Genomic DNA, 23008 nt, shown 5'->3' on the forward strand with positions numbered 1-23008 from the left:
TAGTAACCGCAGCAGGTAGTAGTAACCTCAGCAGGTAGTAGTAACCTCAGCAGGTAGTAGTAACCTCAGCAGGTTGTAGTAACCTCAGCAGGTTGTAGTAACCTCAGCAGGTTGTAGTAACCTCAGCAGGTAGGTAGTAGTAACCTCAGCAGGTAGGTAGTAGTAACCTCAGCAGGTAGGTAGTAGTAACCTCAGCAGGTAGGTAGTAGTAACCCCAGCAGGTAGGTAGTAGTAACCTCAGCAGGTAGGTAGTAGTAACCTCAGCAGGTAGGTAGTAGTAACCTCAGCAGGTAGGTAGTAGTAACCTCAGCAGGTAGGTAGTAGTAACCTCAGCAGGTAGGTAGTAGTAACCTCAGCAGGTAGGTAGTAGTAACCTCAGCAGGTAGGTAGTAGTAACCTCAGCATGTAGTAGTAACCTCAGCAGGTAGTAGTAACCTCAGCAGGTAGGTAGTAGTAACCTCAGCAGGTAGGTAGTAGTAACCTCAGCAGGTAGGTGGTAGTAACCTCAACAGGTAGGTAGCAGTAAACTCAGCATGTAGTAGTAACCTCAGCAGGTAGGTAGTAGTAACCTCAGCAGGTAGGTGGTAGTAACCTCAGCAGGTAGGTAGTAGTAACCTCAGCAGGTAGGTAGTAGTAACCTCAGCAGGTAGGTAGTAGTAACCTCAGCAGGTAGGTAGTAGTAACCTCAGCAGGTAGTAGTAACCTCAGCAGGTAGAAGTAAACTCAGCAGGTAGAAGTAACCTCGGCAGGTAGGTAGTAGTAACCTCGGCAGGTAGGTAGTAGTAACCTCGGCAGGTGGGTAGTAGTAACCTCGGCAGGTAGGTAGTAGTAACCTCGGCAGGTAGTAGTAACCTCGGCAGGTAGTAGTAACCTCGGCAGGTAGTAGTAACCTCGGCAGGTAGTAGTAACCGCGGCAGGTAGTAGTAACCTCAGCAGGTAGTAGTAACCTCAGCAGGTTGTAGTAACCTCAGCAGGTTGTAGTAACCTCAGCAGGTAGGTAGTAGTAACTTCAGCAGGTAGGTAGTAGTAACCTCAGCAGGTAGGGAGTAGTAACCTCAGCAGGTAGGTAGTAGTAACCTCAGCAGGTAGTAGTAACCGCAGCAGGTAGTAGTAACCGCAGCAGGTAGTAGTAACCTCAGCAGGTAGTAGTAACCTCAGCAGGTAGGTAGTAGTAACCTCAGCAGGTAGGTAGTAGTAACCTCAGCAGGTAGGTAGTAGTAACCTCAGCAGGTAGAAGTAACCTCAGCAGGTAGAAGTAACCTCAGCAGGTAGTAGTAACCTCAGCAGGTAGAAGTAACCTCAGCAGGTAGTAGTAACCTCAGCAGGTAGAAGTAACCTCGGCAGGTAGGTAGTAGTAACCTCGGCAGGTGGGTAGTAGTAACCTCGGCAGGTAGGTAGTAGTAACCTCAGCAGGTAGTAGTAACCGCAGCAGGTAGTAGTAACCTCAGCAGGTAGTAGTAACCTCAGCAGGTAGTAGTAACCTCAGCAGGTTGTAGTAACCTCAGCAGGTTGTAGTAACCTCAGCAGGTTGTAGTAACCTCAGCAGGTTGTAGTAACCTCAGCAGGTTGTAGTAACCTCAGCAGGTTGTAGTAACCTCAGCAGGTAGGTAGTAGTAACTTCAGCAGGTAGGTAGTAGTAACTTCAGCAGGTAGGTAGTAGTAACTTCAGCAGGTAGGTAGTAGTAACTTCAGCAGGTAGGTAGTAGTAACTTCAGCAGGTAGGTAGTAGTAACCTCAGCAGGTAGGTAGTAGTAACCTCAGCAGGTAGGTAGTAGTAACCTCAGCAGGTAGGTAGCAGTAACCTCATCGGGTAGTAGTAACCTCATCGGGTAGTAGTAACCTCAGCGGGTAGTAGTAACCTCAGCGGGTAGTAGTAACCTCAGCGGGTAGTAGTACCCTCAGCAGGTAGGTAGTAGTAACCTCAGCAGGTAGGTAGTAGTAACCTCAGCAGGTAGGTAGTAGTAACCTCAGCAGGTAGGTAGTAGTAACCTCAGCAGGTAGGTAGTAGTAACCTCAGCAGGTAGTAGTAACCGCAGCAGGTAGTATTAACCTCAGCAGGTAGTAGTAACCTCAGCAGGTAGTAGTAACCTCAGCAGGTAGTAGTAACCGCAGCAGGTAGTAGTAACCTCAGCAGGTAGGTAGTAGTAACCTCAGCAGGTAGGTAGTAGTAACCTCAGCAGGTAGTAGTAACCTCAGCATGTAGTAGTAACCTCAGCAGGTAGTAGTAACCTCAGCAGGTAGGTAGTAATAACCTCAGCATGTAGTAGTAACCTCAGCAGGTAGGTAGTAGTAACCTCAGCAGGTAGGTAGTAGTAACCTCAGCAGGTAGTAGTAACCTCAGCAGGTAGTAGTAACCTCAGCAGGTTGTAGTAACCTCAGCAGGTAGTAGTAACCTCAGCAGGTAGTAGTAACCTCAGCAGGTAGTAGTAACCTCAGCAGGTAGAAGTAACCTCAGCAGGTAGAAGTAACCTCAGCAGGTAGAAGTAACCTCAGCCGGTAGAAGTAACCTCAGCAGGTTGTAGTAACCTCAGCAGGAGGTAGTAGTAACCTCAGCAGGAGGTAGTAGTAACCTCAGCAGGTAGTAGTAACCTCAGCAGGTAGAAGTAACCTCAGCAGGTAGTAGTAACCTCAGCAGGTAGAAGTAACCTCAGCAGGTAGAAGTAACCTCAGCCGGTAGAAGTAACCTCAGCAGGTTGTAGTAACCTCAGCAGGAGGTAGTAGTAACCTCAGCAGGTAGTAGTAACCTCAGCAGGTAGTAGTAACCTCAGCAGGTAGAAGTAACCTCAGCAGGTAGAAGTAACCTCAGCAGGTAGTAGTAACCTCAGCATGTAGTAGTAACCTCAGCAGGTAGTAGTAACCTCAGCAGGTAGTAGTAACCTCAGCAGGTAGTAGTAACCTCAGCAGGTAGTAGTAACCTCAGCATGTAGTAGTAACCTCAGCAGGTAGTAGTAACCTCAGCAGGTAGAAGTAACCTCAGCAGGTAGTAGTAACCTCAGCAGGTAGTAGTAACCTCAGCAGGTAGTAGTAACCTCAGCAGGTAGTAGTAACCGCAGCAGGTAGTAGTAACCTCAACACACTGGAATTTATCCTGGCCTTAATGATTTCCTATGGCAGGGATCATTTATGTGAAATCTCTATCGGTATTTTCCTGCCCTATGTGGAAAATCCCACTCCCCAAACCAGACCTTTTGACTTTCTGCAGGGAATTCATTGACTTTACTTGAGCTGGGCTCCAAATTAGACAATGCAACGCATAAACATGGGAAATACCCAAATGTTCCATGAAAGTGCCAGAACGAAAGTGAAAGCTGCAAATGTAGGGCAGAGGGTGGAGGAATATGGTACAAACACATGTTTTACTAGAAGCCTGCAACCTTAAAATCATAGCCTTTTACATTGAAATAATACTTCTCCCACACTCTCCCTCTGTATATGTGTTGCACATGGCTGCTACCAAGACATTAAAAATGAAAACCTTGGCATGTAGAAGAGCCTTCTATCTATACAGTAGCTAGCTGTACAGGATAATACATTTCAATAAAATGATAACCTTCCTGGGGCCAATAACACTGCTGTATAGTAGCAAGATAGGACTGGCATGTGGAGTGTGACCTGGCTGTCGTCGATGATGATAGATAGAGAGCTTATCCATAGGACCTCAAACGACCAGTCTTCCTGATAGGTGACTCTGTGACCCCCTGAGCTTATCTTCATCCCTGGATGATTTGACATCAGTTCATTAACTAATATAAAGATGATATGTGGTTCCAAAACTAAAGGACACGACCCCAGGATTTTGGGAGAATTTCCAAAATCCTGAACCCAAAAAAATTATTCTACAAAAAATATATTATAATATTATCTTTGTATCTCAAAATCGTTGTAATATGGTTAACTTTAAAAATCTAAATAAATTATTCAAATTAAAACGATAAAATACAACCAGAGTGCCCTTACATCATGGGAAAAGGCCGCACTTGCTATGCTATGAAATCACACACTATTACAGAGACTTTGTTACCGGATGCAATTGATATGGTGAAAACAATGTGTGGGCAGAGGCACAGAAACTAACATCATACCTTTGTCTGATAACACTGTTGAACAAATAATTTATGCTAGGTCCAAAAAGAGTTTGGGAACTCCTGTGTTAAAGGCTGCATCTACACAGATAGTCCAATTCAGATAATTTTTCACTATTTGGTCTTTTGACCAAAGAAAATTATCTGATGTGAAAAGATCTGATGTGATTGGTCACAAGACCAAATATTGGAAAAGAGATCAGAATTGGGATCCCTGTGTAAACGAGAGCCAGAGTGGAGAACAGAGAACCTAAACATAAAATTGTTAGAGGTATGCAAAACATACATGTAGGTCTATAGTAGGCTACAGTCAATACAAACATAACATATTGATACGATTTTCTTTGTATCTAATCTCACATTCTCTGAATGAGTTATCCCCTGTCACTGCAACCGGGTCTCAGAGTATTTCGTATTATTCTCGACGTAAATCCGGAACACTCCATTTTAGTGTTACGTTACGTATGGTATGTATTAATTTGTGGATTTCCATCACCCATTTTGTATGATATGTTACGAATTTGCCAAACGTATGCTAGCTGGGTTAGGGTTAAGGGGAAGGGTGAGCTAACATGCTAAGTAGTTACAAAGTAGATAAAAAATGTGTAAGTAGTTTAAAAGTTGCTAATTAGCTAAACTTGCCTCTGATGATATTCGAACTCGCATCCTTTGGGTTGTTAGATGTTTGCATTATACACCCATCCATGCACCCTGACCTAACCCTACCAATTGTAAAATATTATACTAATTTGCATGTCCCTGATTTCCGTTTACGATGTTACTTCTAGGCTGCGTTTCAAACTCAAAGTAGACAGCCTTCGGCCCTACACCCTCAGCCCTCTTCACATCCAAGTGTACCTTAAATGTCCCTTGCCCAAGCAAGGGAGAGTGATGATCAGAGAGGCAACATCCTTGGTGGAAATCTTGAAATTGAGCTTAAAAACAACCAACCTAAAGTTATTAATGTAACGTTACCTAGTAAGCTAACGTATCTACAGTTGAAATCGGAAGTTTACATTCACCTTAGCCAAATACATTTAAACTCCATTTTTCACAATTCCTGACATTTTATCCTAGTAAGAATTCCCTGTCTTAGGTCAATTAGGATCACCACTTTATTTTAAGATTGTGAAATGTCAGAATAATATTAGAGAGTGATTTATTTTAGCTTTTATTTCTTTCATCACATTCCCAGTGGATCATACGTTTACATACACTCAATTAGTATTTGGTAGCATTGCCTTTAAATTGTTTAACTTGGGTCAAATGTTTTGGGTTGCCTTACACAAACTTCCCACAGTAAGTTGGGTGAATGTTGGCCCATTCCTCCTGACAGAGCTAGTGTAACTGAGTCAGGTTTGTAAGGCCTCCTTGCTCGCACACACTTTTTCAGTTCTGCCCACAGATTTTCTATGGGCTTGAGGTCAGGGCTTTGTGATGGCCACTCCAATACCTTGACTTTGTTGTCCTTAAGCCATTTTGCCACAACTTTGGAAGTATGCTTGAGGTTATTGTCCATTTGGAAGACCAATTTGCGACCAAGCTTTAACTTCCTGACTGATGTCTTGAGATGTTGCTTCAATATATCCACATAATTTTCCTACCTCGTGATGCCATCTATTTTGTGAAGTGCACCAGTCCCTCCTGCAGCAAAGCACCCCCACAACATGATGCTGCCACCCCTATGCTTCACGGTAGGGATGGTGTTCTTCAGGTTGCAAGCCTCCCCCTTTTTCCTCCAAACATAACATTGGTCATTATGGCCAAACAGTTCTTTTTTTGTTTCATCAGACCAGAGGATATTTCTCAAAAAAGTATGATCTTTGCACCCATGTGCAGTTGCAAACCGTAGTCTGGCTTTTTTATGGAGGTTTTGGAGCAGTGGCTTCTTCCTTGCTGAGCGGCCTTTCAGGTTATGTCAATATAGGACTCGTTTTACTGTGGATATAGATACTTTTGTACCTGTTTCCTCCAGCATCTTCACAAGGTCCTTTGCTGTTGTTCTGGGATTGATTTGCACTTTTCGCACCAAAGTACGTTCATGTCTAGGAGACAGAACGCGTCTCCTTCCTGAGCGGTATGACGGCTGTGTGGTCCCATGGTGTTTATACTTGCGTACTATTGTTTGTACAGATGAACGTGATACCTTTAGGCATTTGGAAATGGCTCCCAAGGATGAACCAGACTTGTGGAGGTCTAGGCTAATTTCTTTAGATTTTCCCATGATGTCAAGCAAAGAGGCACTGAGTTTGAAGGTAGGCCTTAAAATACATCCACAGGTACACCTCCAATTGACTCAAATTATGTCAATTAGCCTATCAGAAGATTATAAAGCCATGACATCATTTTCTGGAATTTTCCAAGCTGTTTAAAGGCACAGTCAACTTAGTGTCTGTAAACTTCTGACCCACTGGAATTGTGTTACAGTGAATTATAAGTGAAATAATCTGTCTGTAAACAATTGTTGGAAAAATTACTTGTGTCATGCACAAAGTAGATGTCCTAACCGACTTGCCAAAACTATAGTTTGTTAACAAGAAATTTGTGGAGTGATTGAAACACTTACAGTGGGGGGGAGAAATTATTTGATCCCCTGCTGATTTTGTACGTTTGCCCACTGACAAAGAAAGGATCAGTGTATAATTTTAATGGTAGGTTTATTTGAACAGTGAGAGACAGAATAACAACAAAAATATCCAGAAAAACGCATGTCAGAAATTTTATAAATTGATTTGCATTTTAATGAGGGAAATAAGTATTTGACCGCCTCTGAATCAGGAAGATTTCTGGCTCCCAGGTGTCTTTTATACAGGTAACGAGCTGAGATTAGGAGCACACTCTTAAAGGGAGTGCTCCTAACCGCAGCTTGTTACCTGTAAAAAAGACACCTGTCCACAGAAGCAATCAATCAATCAGATTCCAAACTCTCCACCATGGCCAAGACCAAAGAGCTCTCCAAGGATGTCAGGGACAAGATTGTAGACCTACACAAGGCTGGAATGGGCTACAAGACCATCGCCAAGCAGCTTGGTGAGAAGGGGACAACATTTGGTGCGATTATTTGCAAATAGAAGAAACACAAAAGAACTGTCAATATCCCTCGGCCTGGGGCTCCATGCAAGATCTCACCTCGTGGAGTTGCAATGATCATGAGAACGGTGAGGAATCAGCCCAGAACTACACGGGAGGATCTTGTCAATGATCTCAAGGCAGCTGGGACCATAGTCACCAAGAAAACAATTGGTAACACACTACACCGTGAAGGACTGAAATCCTGCAGCGCCCGCAAGGTCCCCCTGCTCAAGAATACATATACATGCCCATCTGAAGTTTGCCAATGAACATCTGAATGACTCAGAGGACAACTGGTGAAAGTGTTGTGGTCAGATGAGACCAAAATGGAGCTCATTGACATCAACTCGCCGTGTTTGGAGGAGGAGGAATGCTGCCTATGACCCCAAGAACACCATCCCCACCGTCAAACATGGAGGTGGAAACATTATGCTTTGGGGATGTTTTTCTGCTAAAGGGACAGGACAACTTCACCGCATCAAAGGGACGATAGACGGGGCCATGTACCGTCAAATCTTGGGTGAGAACCTCCTTCCCTCAGCCAGGGCATTGAAAATGGGTCGTGGATGGGTATTCCAGCATGACAATGACCCAAAACACACGGCCAAGGCAACAAAGGAGTGGCTCAAGAAGAAGCACATTAAGGTCCTGGAGTGGCCTAGCCAGTCTCCAGACCTTAATCCCATAGAAAATTTGTGGAGGGAGCAGAAGGTTCGAGTTGCCAAACGTCAGCCTCAAAACCTTAATGACTTGGAGAAGATCTGCAAAGAGGAGTGGACCAAAATCCCTCCTAAGATGTGTGCAAACCTGGTGGCCAACTACAAGAAACGTCTGACCTCTGTGATTGCCAACAAGGGTTTTGCCACCAAGTACTAAGGCATGTTTTGCAGAGGGGTCAAATACTTATTTCCCTCATTAAAATGCAAATCATTTTATAACATTTTTGACATGCGTTTTTCTGGATTTTTTTGTTGTTATTCTGTCTCTCACTGTTCAAATAAACCTACCATTAAAATGATAGACTGATCATTTCTTTGTAAGTGGGCAAACCTACAAAATCAGCAGGGGTTCAAATACTTTTCCCCCCCACTGTAGGTTGGAGTCATTAAAACTTGTTTATGTAAACTTCCGACTTCAACTGTAGCTAGCACTCCTGTCAGGTCGCTAGCTACAGTTACCCATAGCTTAAATATATATATTTAAGCAAGCTAGCTTCATACTTTTTTCTGACATGCTGAAAACGCAGCCTTTTTTTATTAAAATGTACACTTCGCAGCCACCAGAGTTTGACATATGACTACAGTTTGCATTGAATTGTAGGTCATATCACTCGCCGAGAGGACAGAGTTAGTAAATTTGACCACTTAAGATGCCAATCAAACTGCATCCGGTTTCGATGGAGACTTTCGGAGGGAAAGTGGCTAGGGCAGGGGCTAAAAATAACGTGTTTGGACTGCAGCCCAAGTCTGAGACCAGGGCGCATGGATTAATAGGCTACAAAACTTCCAAGGGGAGTCTGCAATGGGAACCCCCCCAATAAAATGACATGTATAAATATCAACATGGGCAAAGGACAGACGTCTATGTCTCAAGGTTTCTACAAGAGAAGAACTACCTGTAATTTCTCAAAACAGATAATGACTGCGTTCGCGCTTTGGATGGTATTGCTGCCTATTGCAGGTAAGAACTTAACATTTTTCCTAAAATGCAGCAGTTTTAAGTTTTGAGGTTAAATATAATAATTTGTCCAAATTAAACATCTCTCTTTTAAAGCGTCGAAATTTGTCCTAAACCTCACACCGAAAGATCCCATGGCTCGAGTCGGAGACAGTCTGGTCCTGACGTGCAAAGCCAGTGGCTGCGCCGGAGACGTTATGTTCACCTGGGCTTCATTGCTTGACCGGTCACTCTACGGTAAAACGGAGACCAACGGGACAGTGTCCCTGCAAATATTTAACCAATTGGGAATTCGGCACATCAACAAGGTCCTCTGTAAGGCCACATGCACAACCAAAGGAGAAAAAGCGCAAACGTCTACTAAGGTGAACGTCTATGGTAAGTTTTATGCGTCTTTGTTTATTGTAGGCTTTTATAGTAGAACGTCTTCATTAACAGTAGCTTAACTTCTTCAGATCAAGCGCAATTGCTTGGAAGTTTATAATATTAAATGAATCCACGAATATACACTCTCGGGTTCCTCCCAAATAAAATAACATTCCAATGAATCTAAAGTGTTTTAAGCAGGACTACTGTATGTCGATAGGCATCCATCCTACTGTATGTAGACTAGGGTGACCATATTTTAGTTTTCAAAAAAAGAGGACATGTCCGGGAAAAAGAGGACGTATGGTCACCCTAGTATCAGCTGTCTCATTTGGAGTGTTTTTAACTTCTTCCAATCAAAATACTGAATAAGCAGAGGGAATATTTTCACAGCACCGTGATTGCTCCCATCAGTAGAAACACCACAGTAAGGTATGTCTTCTAGTGCTTTCTGAGCTATGTCGACAGAATGTGGTGCTTTCACAGCGTTAACAGTCGCTTCGGTCTTAGTACGAGCGCTTGAACATGTCCGCGCAGTCTCGGAATCAGGGAAAGCCTTTTTTAACAAGGCAGACGTGCAGTCCATTGATCTGTAGCTAATGTGATGCTTCGTGTTGTGGAATACAAAAACTCCCTTTCGCAGCAGTAACAGCGTCTTCTGTTTTACCTTCTCTCACAAAACAGTCAGTTAATTTACCTGACGAACTCTCCTTTAGCTGCAATTTTGTGTTTTGCGGAGCTTATCTGGGCTTCTAGGTTGCTAGCACCTTTATTTGACACTGACACGTACGTGCCAGCTTTGCAGGTCATGAATTCTGTTTCACACGGATCCCGACCAAGACGAAAACACGGGAATTTTCTCTGTAAATCGTCTGTGAATTTACATTTGCGTTTGGGCATTTTTACGCTGTTCTGGAGCCATGTGCCACTGTTGACAAGCAAGCTGCTGCTCTGTCTCTTGGCTGTTGCCATGGTGAGGGTAATGATTGAGATGCAGTTTGACCAATGTTTGCGTAGGCCCTACATGACCCACCAATGGTGGCGTGTGAGAAGGCGGGACCTAACGAGAAAGGTCAAAGCAATGCAAAACCCCCAAAAACACACACAATGAATGGCGACTGTAGAAAGCAAAAGCCGAATCCCGGACATTTTGGGCTCCTTCGACAAAAAAAAGTATAAAACATTTGCCAATAAGCGTTGAGCTAAACTGTGAATGGTCCTGGAGCCGAAAAAAAGTGTAAATAGAAGCCTGCTTGGATTTGGCTTCTATCAAATCGCTTTGACAGCATATGTCATTAAAACAGAAACAACTTGAATTGTTGCATCTCGTTGTGTTGTTGTCCTCCTGTGGCTAGCTAGCTAGCTAGCTAGATAAAATTGTCCCTTTCCTAAATTAGCCATGGATGGAGATAGGGATTTGGACTTGTGGTTTTACTTAATTCTATGTACTGGCCAAGGATTATAAAGGCGATTCTGATGTTGAAATATTGAAGTTGAAATGGTGCTGGAATAGGGAGGCAGCTCCTGCGGTAACTCTATGTGGTTCTAAATCAATAGTTGTTTAGTGGTCCAAAAATGTCGGAAACATTGACTTGCTTAACAATGCTGTAGGTCATGTAACTGTCTGTTACATGCAATGGGTGTCGTGGACTTCACCGGACAGAGGTTGCTATCCGGTTTTGTGATAAAACAAAGGTGTGGTTGAATTTATTCTGCCACTGTCTTCTTATTGTCTCTTTACCCGTGCAACGCTACTGATGCCTATATGAAATGGGCATGACGGATCATGATGGACTTGATTAAAACATGTATGAATGAATTGATAAATAAATAGCTAAATGAATTGCTACAGTTAGTGGGTTAAAATGCAACTTGGACACAAGTTAGTTTGTCTGTAGCTGTATATATCTTCTCTTTGGCTACAATCTGTAGAGCTTATTTCAAATTACTGCTACAAAACGCATTGTCTTCTGGAATGCTACGACCCAATGTATTTTGATTAACCATTAATTGATTTGTCATTGACAGCCTTACCAAAGGATCCCACCATATCAAGAAGTGACCTTTTGACTGAGGGTCAGGAGAGTAACCTCACCTGTACAGTTCCAGATGTGTACCCAGCTGAACGTCTAATCATTGAGTGGCTACTGGGAGATGAAGTTCTCCTCAAACAAGATGAACATCTGGAAGTTGAGCCTGTCACCTCAGTGTTGAAATACAGACCGACAGCCCAGAACATTGGACAGAATGTTACCTGCAGAGCCACGCTGGACATTGGGATTGACAAGAGAACCAGAGAGACTGTCGCATCAATGACCGTTCAATGTAAATACATATCTGTCAAGAGTTGTTCAATCATTCTCATCAGACAATGTTTCAAAATACAATTTGGGGTACAAGTTAAAGGAGCTATGCAGAACGTTTGCCTCTGGGGGGCTCTTGAGACGGGGTCCCCTAAATTGTATTTTTATATAACCAGGCAAGACAATTAAGAACAAATTCTTATTTACAATGACAGCCTAGGAACAGTGGGTTAACTGTCTTGTTCAGGGGCAGAATGACAGATTTTTACCTTGTCAGCTCGGGGATTCAATCCAGCAACCTTTCGGTTACTGGCCCAACGCTCTAACCACTAGGCTACCTGCCGCCCCAGAACGAACAGAAATATTCTCCAGAAATTATCTCATTGGACAGAAAGGACCATACCCATGAGCAAAATAATACATTGTTTGCATAAAACTAAGGGTTTGTTTAATATTATGTCATAGGTATATCAACCATACAGCCATCATTTGACGTGAACAATTAGCAACTTCTCTTCCATAATGTATGTCTAACTACCATTATTTTCCCCAATGTAGATTCCCCCAGAAATATCACTATCTCAGAGAACACTCAGGTGAATATCGGAGACAGTTTTACACTGACGTGTCGTGCTGAGGGGAACCCTGAACCTACAGTGTTGTGGAGAAAACTGGACCAAGATGGCCGCTCAGTCGTGGCAGGAGAGGGTGCGACCCTATTGGTGGAAGAAGCATCATGGTCCCACGGTGGAGAGTATGAATGCGTGGCCCACAACGTCGTAGGAAACCGTACAGCTCACATGACTGTTAATGTTCGAGGTGAGTCAAATAAAAGCGAACTATATCAGCTTGTATTGTAGTTATTAATGGTATATCCCATTGCGTAATCCCATTTCTAGTTGACAAATACTGACCAGAAGGCAAAGACTAAATAATAACCAAGTAAGATTATAATTCATAAGGACAAAAAAGCATGCTTAATATTGTGTCAACGTTGGAACCATGAAGATGCCCTTGGAAATCAACTAGTTCATTTTACTTTGTGAAATAACTTATTAACATAGTTTACCATCATTATTATTCCCATTTTATGTTGACATTTTTGTATTTATATAACTTAATTGATCTATGATTGTTACTCATTGCCCCTGGCAGGTCCTCCAGAGAAGCCTGTTATTTATCGGAGCCCATCTGGTGAGCTGAAAGCGGGGGACAGTGTGACCATTACCTGCCAATCAGAGAGTGGGCGTGTGGCGTTACGCCAGTTGACTGGCAGTCAGGGGGCGGAGCTACAGTCCAACCAGGGCCACACCTCCATCACTGTCCAATCGCTGACAGCTACAGACTCGGGACTGTACGAATGTCAGGCTACCAATCCCTATGGGAAACAGACATCTTTCTTAAACTTCACAGTCTTAGATGAGCTTTATACAGAGAACCAGAGAACCACAGAGACTATCACATCAATGACAGTTCAATGTAAGTACATTTCTGTCAAGAGTTGTTCATTCTCATTAGACAATGTTTCAATATACAATTTGGGTACAAGTTAATGAGGCTATACAAAACTTTTGCCTTTGGGGTGCTCGAGATAAAAGGGGTCCCATAAATGGACAGAAATATTCTCCAGAAATTACCTCATTGGACAAAAAGGAGCACATTGTTTGCCTAAAACTAAAGCTTTGTTTCATATTATGTCATAGGTATATGAACTATACAGCAAACAAGCCAATATTTGACGTAAACAATTAGCAACTTCTCTTCCATAATGTATGTCTAACAAACATTATTTTCCCCAATGTAGATTCCCCCAGAAATATCACTATCTCAGAGAACACTCAGGTGAATATCGGAGACAGTTTTACACTGACGTGTCGTGCTGAGGGGAACCCTGAACCTACAGTGTTGTGGAGAAAACTGGACCAAGATGGCCGCTCAGTCGTGGCAGGAGAAGGTGCGACCCTATTGGTGGAAGAAGCATCATGGTCCCACGGTGGAGAGTATGAATGCGTGGCCCACAACGTCGTAGGAAACCGTACAGCTCACATGACTGTTAATGTTCGAGGTGAGTCAAATAAAAGCGAACTATATCAGCTTGTATTGTAGTTATTAATGGTATATCCCATTGCGTAATCCCATTTCTAGTTGACAAATACTGACCAGAAGGCAAAGACTAAATAATAACCAAGTAAGATTATAATACATAAGGACAAAAAAGCGTGCTAAATATTGTGTCAACTTTAGCCCCAGTGACAGTTGCTTCAATGAGTTTACCATGTAAGTACACAAGGCATTCATAGTGGGAAAAACTGGTTGCAATGTCATTGGAACACATCAAGTTTTATTTGGCACATGCAACAGGTGTAGGTAGACCTTACCGTGAAATGCTTACTTACAAGCCCTTAACCAACAATGCAGTTCAAGAACTAGAGTTAAAGTACTTACTAAATAAACTAAAGTAAAAAATAAGTAAAAGGTTGTTTTCGTCTTTTTAGCTAGAAAGTGAAAAACACTTTGTCTTAATCATTTCACATTTGACGCATTTAGCAGACACACTTATCCAGAGCGACTTAGTTAGTGCATTCATCTGTCATAGCGAGGTGAGACAACCACATCTCTCAGTCATAGCGAGGTGAGACAACCACATCTCAGTTATAGCGAGGTGAGACAACCACATCTCTCAGTCTTAGCGAGGTGAGACAACCACATCTCTGTCTTAGCGAGGTGAGACGACCACATCTCAGTCTTAGCGAGGTGAGACGACCACATCTCAGTCATAGCGAGGTGAGACGACCACATCTCTCAGTCTTAGCGAGGTGAGACAACCACATCTCTGTCTTAGCGAGGTGAGACGACCACATCTCAGTCTTAGCGAGGTGAGACGACCACATCTCAGTCATAGCGAGGTGAGACGACCACATCTCAGTCATAGCGAGGTGAGACAACCACACATCTCAGTCATAGCGAGGTGAGACAACCACACATCTCAGTCATAGCGAGGTGAGACAACCACATTTACATTTTAGTCATTTAGCAGATGCCTTATCCAGAGCGACTTACAGTAGTGAATGCATTTTTTATTTTTCCCCCCCTGTACTGGCCCCCCGTGGGAATCGAACCCACAACCCTGGCATTGCAAACACCATGCTCATTGCAAACACCAACTGAGCCACATCTCTGTCATAGCGAGGTGAGACAACCACACATCTCAGTCATAGCGAGGTGAGACAACCACACATTTCAGTCATAGCGAGGTGAGACAACCACATATTTCAGTCATAGCGAGGTGAGACAACCACACATCTCAGTCATAGTGAGGTGAGACAACCACATATTTCAGTAATAGCGAGGTGAGACAACCACATATTTCAGTCATAGCGAGGTGAGACAACCACACATTTCAGTCATAGCGAGGTGAGACAACCACACATCTCAGTCATTGCGAGGTGAGACAACCACACATCTCAGTCATTGCGAGGTGAGACAACCACACATCTCAGTCATTGCGAGGTGAGACAACCACACATTTCAGTGATAGCGAGGTGAGACTACCACATATTTCAGTGATAGCGAGGTGTGACAACCACACATTTGCTACCTTTCTGTCCCCCTGAAGCACCGCCCACAAACCTGTCCGTGGAGGTGTTCCCGTCTGCTGAGTTTGAGAAGGGGCAGAACGTGACCATCCGGAGCTGGGCTGTAGGCGTTCCCACCCCCTCGGCCACCCTGGTGAGGCTGCGGGACGGGGTGGAGCTGCACTCCTCTGATGGAACCTTCCACCTGGTCCACCTGGGCCCGGAGCACGCAGGGCTCTACCTGCTCAATGTCACCAATGTAGTGGGACACCAGAGCCTGGGTGAGACCACTGAGATATACTCACACAAAAACATGCGGGCACACACACACTCTCTCTGTGTCTCTCACACAAACACTCACACTAATGGTTTATATACATAATTGACGCACACAAAAAAATTATATGTTGTATTGACACATACACCAGATAGGTCCATTGAAATGTGTTGTTTTACAGGATCAGCCATAGTAGTAAGATAGGTGCAGTGAAATGTGTTGTTTTACAGGGTCAGCCGTAGTAGTAAGATAGGTGCAGTGAAATGTGTTGTTTTACAGGGTCAGCCGTAGTAGTAAGATAGGTGCAGTGAAATGTGTTGTTTTACAGGGTCAGCCGTAGTAGTAAGATAGGTGCAGTGAAATGTGTTGTTTTACAGGGTCAGCCGTAGTAGTAAGATAGGTGCAGTGAAATGTGTTGTTTTACAGGGTCAGCCGTAGTAGTAAGATGGGCGCAGTGAAATGTTGTTTTACAGGGTCAGCCGTAGTAGTAAGATAGGTGCAGTGAAATGTTGTTTTACAGGGTCAGCCGTAGTAGTGCAGCGCCCCTGGAGCAAGTTAGGGTTAAGTGCCTTGCTCAAGGGACAAATCGCTAGATTTTTCACATTATTGGCTTGGGTATTCGAACTAGCAACCTTTCGGTTACTGTCCTAACGCTTTAACCCACTAGGGGACACACACACACACACACACACACACACACACACACACCTGAACTCGGGCATTGCCATAAACCTCAAGCTCCTACAAACTGAACAAAAATAGAAACGCAACATACAACAAAATCTGTCAATTGAAATAAATTAATTCGGCCCTAATCTATGGATTTCACAGATATGCATCTGTTGATCGCAGATACCTTAAAAAAACTAAATGGGAGTAACAATGGACCTCAGGATCTCATCACGGTATCTCTGTGCATTCCAATTGCCAACGATAAAATGCAATTGTTTGTTGTCCGTAGCTTATGCCTGCCCATACCATAACCCCACCCCCACCATGGGGCACTCTGTTCACAATGTTGACATCAGCAAACCGCTCGCACCACATGATCCCATACACGTGGTCTGCGGTTGTGAGGCCGGTTGGCCATACTGCTAAATTCTCTAAAATAGCGTTGGAGGAGGCTTATGGTAGAGAAATGAACATTCCATTCTCTGGCTAAAGCGCTGGTGGAAATTCCTACAGTCAGCTTGCCAATTGCACTCCCTTAAAACTTAAAGACATCTGTGGCATTGTGTTGTCTGACAAAATGCACAAGGTGCACCTGTGTAATGATCACGCTGTTTATCTGCTTCTTGATATGCCACACCTGTCAGGTGGATGGATTATCTTGGTAAAGGAGAAATGCTCACTAACAGGGAGGTAAACACATTTGTGCACAACATTTGAGAGAAATATACTTCTTTGTGCATCTAGAACATTTCTGGGATCTTTTATTTCAGCTCAGGAAACATGGGACCAACACTTTACATGTTGTGTTTATATTTTTGTTCAGTATGCATACAGACATACACCCCCAAAAAATGCACTTGTCTTTTTCTACTGACACTGACTTTGCTGATAACTACCTTTTGTTAAGGGACAATTGTGATATGTGGTTGTCTCACCTAGCGATCTTAAGATGAATGCACTAATGTAAGTCACTCTGGACAAGATCGTCTGATAATTGAGTAAAATGTAAATATGACAGGCTTAGAGTGAACCGAGACACAGAATGTTTGAAAAAAATTGATATGGAGTTTGCTAACTTTAAATCTCATCCCTCCAGATAAATCCGTCAATCCAAAGACTGTCATCATACCTGCCGTGTGCTTCGTTTCTATGACCGCTGCTGCAGCGACTCTGATGCGATTCCTGAGGAGAGCAAAAAATACAAGTTCATATGAACTTGCAATGACAGTTTAGACTCCCCCTGTGGAGGGAAGAGAGATGGTCTCAACATCAGTCTGCAATTGAGCACTGTAACAGTCCACTTCTAGCATCGAGGGGGTGTTTTCCTCAGAGGTGGACAGAGCTGTGCTTTCGGCAGTGAGAGACTATTTCTCGTTGCTATTGGTCAAGTGAAGCTCAAACACGCACGCACTGAAATCATGGTCTCGATTCAATCCGTATCGTGGAAGTTTAGCGCGATTTAAATGTAAATGTTTTCCAATTGAGCCGACATATGCAGCGGTTACCGTGAATGAAGTCTCGGAACATTGCCTTTTAAAATTCAATCACGCTACAGCGATGAAACTTCCCCGATACAGATTGTATCGAGGCCTAATTGTCTGTTATGCGTGTTCATAACTGGTGGATGTACAAAGCCGTGAATGTAACTGATGATTGCACAGATATGACTTATAGCATCTGATAATAACTTAGTCAACCACCAGCCCAGGGCATTGCATCACTGCAGCATCAGACCTTCTTTCACTGGAGTTTATACACTGCTCAAAAAAATAAAGGGAACACTTAAACAACACAATGTAACTCCAAGTCAATCACACTTCTGTGAAATCAAACTGTCCACTTAGGAAGCAACACTGATTGACAATACATTTCACATGATGTTGTGCAAATGGAATAGACAACAGGTGGAAATTATAGGCAATTAGCAAGACACCCCCAATAAAGGAGTGGTTCTGCAGGTGGTGACCACAGACCACTTCTCAGTTCCTATGCTTCCTGGCTGATGTTTTGGTCACTTTTGAATGCTGGAGGTGCTTTCACTCTAGTGGTAGTCTACAACCCACACAAGTGGCTCAGGTAGTGCAGCTCATCCAGGATGGTACATCAATGCGACCTGTGGCAAGAAGGTTTGCTGTGTCTGTCAGCATAGTGTCCAGAGCATGGAGGCGCTACCAGGAGACAGGCCAGTACATCAGGAGACGTGGAGGAGGCCGTAGGAGGGCAACAACCCAGCAGCAGGACCGCTACCTCCGCCTTTGTGCAAGGAGGAGCAGGAGAAGCACTGCCAGAGCCCTGCAAAATGACCTCCAGCAGGCCACAAATGTGCATGTGTCTGCTCAAACGGTCAGAAACTGACTCCATGAGGGTGGTATGAGGGCCCGACATCCACAGGTGGGGGTTGTGCTTACAGCCCAACACCGTGCAGGACGTTTGGCATTTGCCAGAGAACACCAAGATTGGCAAATTCGCCACTGGCGCCCTGTGCTCTTCACAGATGAAAGCAGGTTCACACTGAGCACGTGACAGACGTGACAGAGTCTGGAGACGCCGTGGAGAACGTTCTGCTGCCTGCAACATCCTCCAGCATGACCGGTTTGGCGGTGGGTCAGTCATGGTGTGGGGTGGCATATCTTTGGGGGGCCGCATAGCCCTTCATGTGCTCGCCAGAGGTAGCCTGACTGCCATTAGGTACCGAGATGAGATCCTCAGACCCCTTGTGAGACCATATGCTGGTGCGGTTGGCCCTGGGTTCCTCCTAATGCAAGACAATGCTAGACCTCATGTGGCTGGAGTGTGTCAGCAGTTCCTGCAAGAGGAAGGCATTGATGCTATGGACTGGCCCGCCCGTTCCCCAGACCTGAATCCAATTGAGCACATCTGGGACATCATGTCTCGCTCCATCCACCAACGCCACGTTGCACCACAGACTGTCCAGGAGTTGGCGGATGCTTTAGTCCAGGTCTGGGAGGAGATCCCTCAGGAGACCATCCGCCACCTCATCAGGAGCATGCCCAGGCGTTGTAGGGAGGTCATACTGGCACGTGGAGGCCACACACACTACTGAGCCTCATTTTTACTTGTTTTAAGGACATTACATCAAAGTTGGATCAGCCTGTAGTGTGGTTTTCCACTTTAATTTTGAGTGTGACTCCAAATCCAGACCTCCATGGGTTGATAAATTGGATTTCCATATATTCTTTTTATGTGATTTTGTTGTCAGCACATTCAACTATGTAAAGAAAAAAGTATTTAATAAGATTATTTCTTTCATTCAGATCTAGGATGTGTTGTTTAAGTGTTCCCTTTATTTTTTTGAGCAGTATATTATTGCTATATATATATATATAATATATATATATATATATATATATATATATATATATATATATATATATATATATATATATATATATATATATAATGTTTTGTACAGACTTATTGTAATAAAGATGGCAATGAAAAGGTGTACTCTGCCTCCTGTTTGAACAGACACACGCAGATACAAGGTTTAGATAAGAGTTGGAGGGTGAGGAAGAAACAAGGAAACAGGCATACCTCCAAAGCACACAAATACAAAATAGACTTGACTGAGGATATGGCACTCCGTATCAAGGAAACCATCTCAGAAACAAACACTCATGGTCCACAAACTCTTGTGGGAAGTGTGTGACTAATCTTCCATTTGAGACTGTGTGTTTGTTGAAAAAAAGCGGAAAAGCGTTTTTTTATCCCTATCACATACGTACAATGCTTTATTTGTCCCAAGGGCTCAGTCAATGGGAGGAGCAGTTTGGAGTTCATTGTGCTTACAGACACCAATCCCAAATTACCTCTGGTTAGCTTCCCCTTTAATAGCTTTCAGCCAAAACTGAGGAAATCTTCTGGGGACAAATAGTAAAATCGAAATTATTTCCTTTTCTTTTTGTTCAGTATACATATCATGAAATTAGATGCTTCTGTTATATTTTTGAGTTAGTCATTAAATTGACAAATAAATTCGGCCCTCATCTATGGATTTCACAGGAATGGGCAGGAACACACTCATGGATGGGCCTGGTAGGACATAGGCCCACCCACTGAGGAGCCAGGCCCAGCCAGTCAGAATGAGTTTTTCTCCACAAAAGGGCTTTAATTACAGACAGAAATACTCCTCAGTTTCATCAACTGTCCGGGTGGCTGGTCTCAGATGATCCCACAGGTGACGAGGTCGGATGTGGAGGTCCTGGGCTGGTGTGGTTACATGTGGTCTGCGTTTTTGAGGCCGGTTGAACGTACTGCCATATTCTCTAATGGTAGAGATTAACATTCAATTATCTGCCAACAGCTCTGGTGGACATCCCTGCAGTCAGCATGCCAATTGTACGTTCCCTCAAAACTTGAGACATCTGTGGCATAGTGTTGTGTGACAAAACAGCACATTTTAGAGTGGCCTTTTGTCCCCAACGCAAGGTGCACCTGTGTAATGATCATGCTGTTTAATCAGCTTCTTGATATGCCACACTTGTCAGGTGGATGGATTATCTTGGTAAAGGTAAAATGCTCACTAACAGGGAGGTAAACAAATTTGTGCACAAAATTTGAGAAGCTTTTTGTGTGTTCTGGGATCTTTTATTTCAGCTCATGAAACCAACACTATACAGGTTGTGTTTATATTGTTGCTCAGTGTAGTAGGGAAAGTGTTGTGGGTATTCGGTAATGATGATGTAGCAGGGACAACATGCATCCCACTATCAGTAACACTTCTCTTCCGGGTCTAGAGATTAATAGTCAGGTTGACCTCATCGCCGTCCTCAGGTCATAGGTCACATATACGGATCAAAGTAGAGACATATTTCCACCGACAGCCTTAGACCAGACGTAATGCCCAAATACTTTTACACACGTTGAATCATGGGATGTTTTTACGCACATCTTCTCAGGGCACAAACAGGTTAAAGGTGACAATGACAGTGTTTTTTAAAAGGATACAACTAAGTAATGCACTTTTTATTTGCTGAGCTCTCATCTAAGAAGCACTGTGCAGTCTGAAGGGGTTTGTTTGTTTACCGTCTCCAGTAATGAACAAGTGTTGGTTAGCCCATCTTCACAGTTAATAAGGTATGTCCTCCAGTCAGAAGTAATCAGATGTCTTTGCTGTGACCTGTAGATCTGTGTGTCAGGATGTGTGTGTGTTAGGGTGATTGTGTGTAGAGGCATCAGTCTAGATAAAATTACTACATATTTGCAAAACCTAACCCATGTCTTTTGTGAGAGGAACATTTATTTTGGAGTCAAAACGGCGATGTTCTGATCTTTCATCTTTCAATACATAATTAACTTCAGTGGTTTAGAACGTTCTTCCTCTACTGGATAGAATTCAGACTGGTCATAAACCAAGCGGATAGTGAGGTCTTCTAGTCTATTGCACAGGCACTCAACTGGCTAACTGTTCAAACAGAAACATTGTGTCTCTTCCTTTTTGTTCCCCTTGAAAATGGGAACTTCCCTGCCAATACAAACACTATTTTGTAAACCATGCAATATGGTCGACAAAGATAACATAAAAAGCTGTTTTGCTAAACTGCCCCCTACTGTTAGCAACCAAATGGTATATGTTCTCAAACCTAGGTAACATGAGGAAATAAGAGGGACTATACGGGCTGCATTGTGGAACAGTAATGCAAAGATGGATTCTGAAGTTGGTTGGTTCGTATTCATTACGCACCAATCAATAAAAAACAGACTAGAACAGGAAGGGGCTAGTTGGAAATGCTCATTTTATTTTTCCATTACAACATATTTTTCCATGTGTGCCCCAATGACCCTGGTCTATTGGAAGTTCCAGGGAGTGGGTTTGTTACATGTTTCAGTTTCCTCAGATGTGCCTCAACCCAGAGATGAAATGATGATTACAATCTTAAAAGGTCTGAACTAAAATCATGAATTTAGGCCTGGGAATTTCCAGAATGTGTTTAAGTATGGGACAAAGAGAAAACAAAACAACCAGCATTTTGTTTGATTATTCAGGCTTGGGTCCATAAGACCCAGGGGCGGAAATCCCGGGTGGGACGGGGGATTTGCTAGCTACCTTTTAGATCAAAGCCCAAATAGAATGATAAAAGATAAGATGATAGAAGCCCATCTCCTACTGTAAATAACCTACACACTGTGTGTGTGTGTGTGTGTGTGTAGCCAGCCAGGTAGAAAAATGGCAGAAAAATTAAAGACGGACAGAGTATTTTTCAGTACACCAAAACGCACAGTAAGAACCCTAGTAGCCTAATATCTCAAAGACTAGTTGATAAAATGTTCATAAGAAAGAAATGAAATTATAATGGAAATGTTTCACAATGATGTCATTAGGCAGAGCAGGCAACAGATGGCACACAGACAGCAGAGTTGGGGACAGATATGCAGGGACAGACTGGCAGAGACAGGGAGTCTCAGGTAAGTTTGTTGAGTCTTTGTTTGGCAACATTATGAAAGGTTCTCCATTTTTTTTACTTGTAAAATAGGAACATAATTGGAAAATGCCATGGATACCCCCCACTCTCAACTTAAACTGGTGACTAAACTAAGATTTGTTAAAGGCAATGGTATTGCTGTTGTGATTAGTTGTGTAGTTTTGGGTACCGGTAGTTAGGAGTACGGCAAACACCTTATTTCTTTGGTTCCTCAATATACATTTACCATATTACAATGTAGGCTATGTGTTACAGCACTACTTTTGGTGTCCCCCTCAGGAATTGCTCTTGAGAAAATTTCATGTAATTGTCCCCTCCAAAGTTGATATCAGATTTTCGCCCCTGGTAAGACCAGGTGTTCTGGGAAGTGTTTTCAGCCTGTGTTTTCCTGGGACCCAAGCGTAGGAAAACATGCAACTATACATAAATATCAGTACATTTCACTGCCCTTATGCCTAAAACAAATGGAATATAAATAAATAATTTTTATTCTGAACTGGAATAAACGGATTGATCACATCACACAGATATAGACCAGAAA

The 23008-nt window shown here is 43.2% G+C and overlaps 1 protein-coding gene across 2 annotated transcripts; it reads left to right on the forward strand.

The window, feature by feature from the left end:
- The first annotated feature begins 8289 nt into the window (after positions 1-8289).
- LOC106598299 (vascular cell adhesion protein 1) lies at positions 8290-19365 on the forward strand. Of its 2 annotated transcripts, XM_014189350.3 has the most exons (8): positions 8290-8834; positions 8928-9209; positions 11226-11522; positions 12059-12319; positions 12656-12979; positions 13305-13565; positions 15117-15356; positions 17121-19365. In XM_014189350.3, exons 1-8 carry the CDS (start codon positions 8696-8698, stop codon positions 17255-17257), a joined length of 1941 nt encoding a protein of 646 aa, XP_014044825.3. In that variant the 5' UTR covers positions 8290-8695; the 3' UTR covers positions 17258-19365. The 2 variants fall into 2 exon arrangements, with proteins under 2 accessions (XP_014044825.3, XP_014044829.3); XM_014189354.3 differs by lacking the exon at positions 15117-15356 and having other exon boundaries at positions 8293-8834.
- Positions 19366-23008: the final 3643 nt, after the last annotated feature.

Source organism: Salmo salar, chromosome 03, assembly GCF_965601325.2.
Source record: "Salmo salar chromosome 03, fSalSal1, whole genome shotgun sequence".
In the NCBI taxonomy this organism is placed as follows: Eukaryota; Metazoa; Chordata; class Actinopteri; order Salmoniformes; family Salmonidae; genus Salmo; species Salmo salar.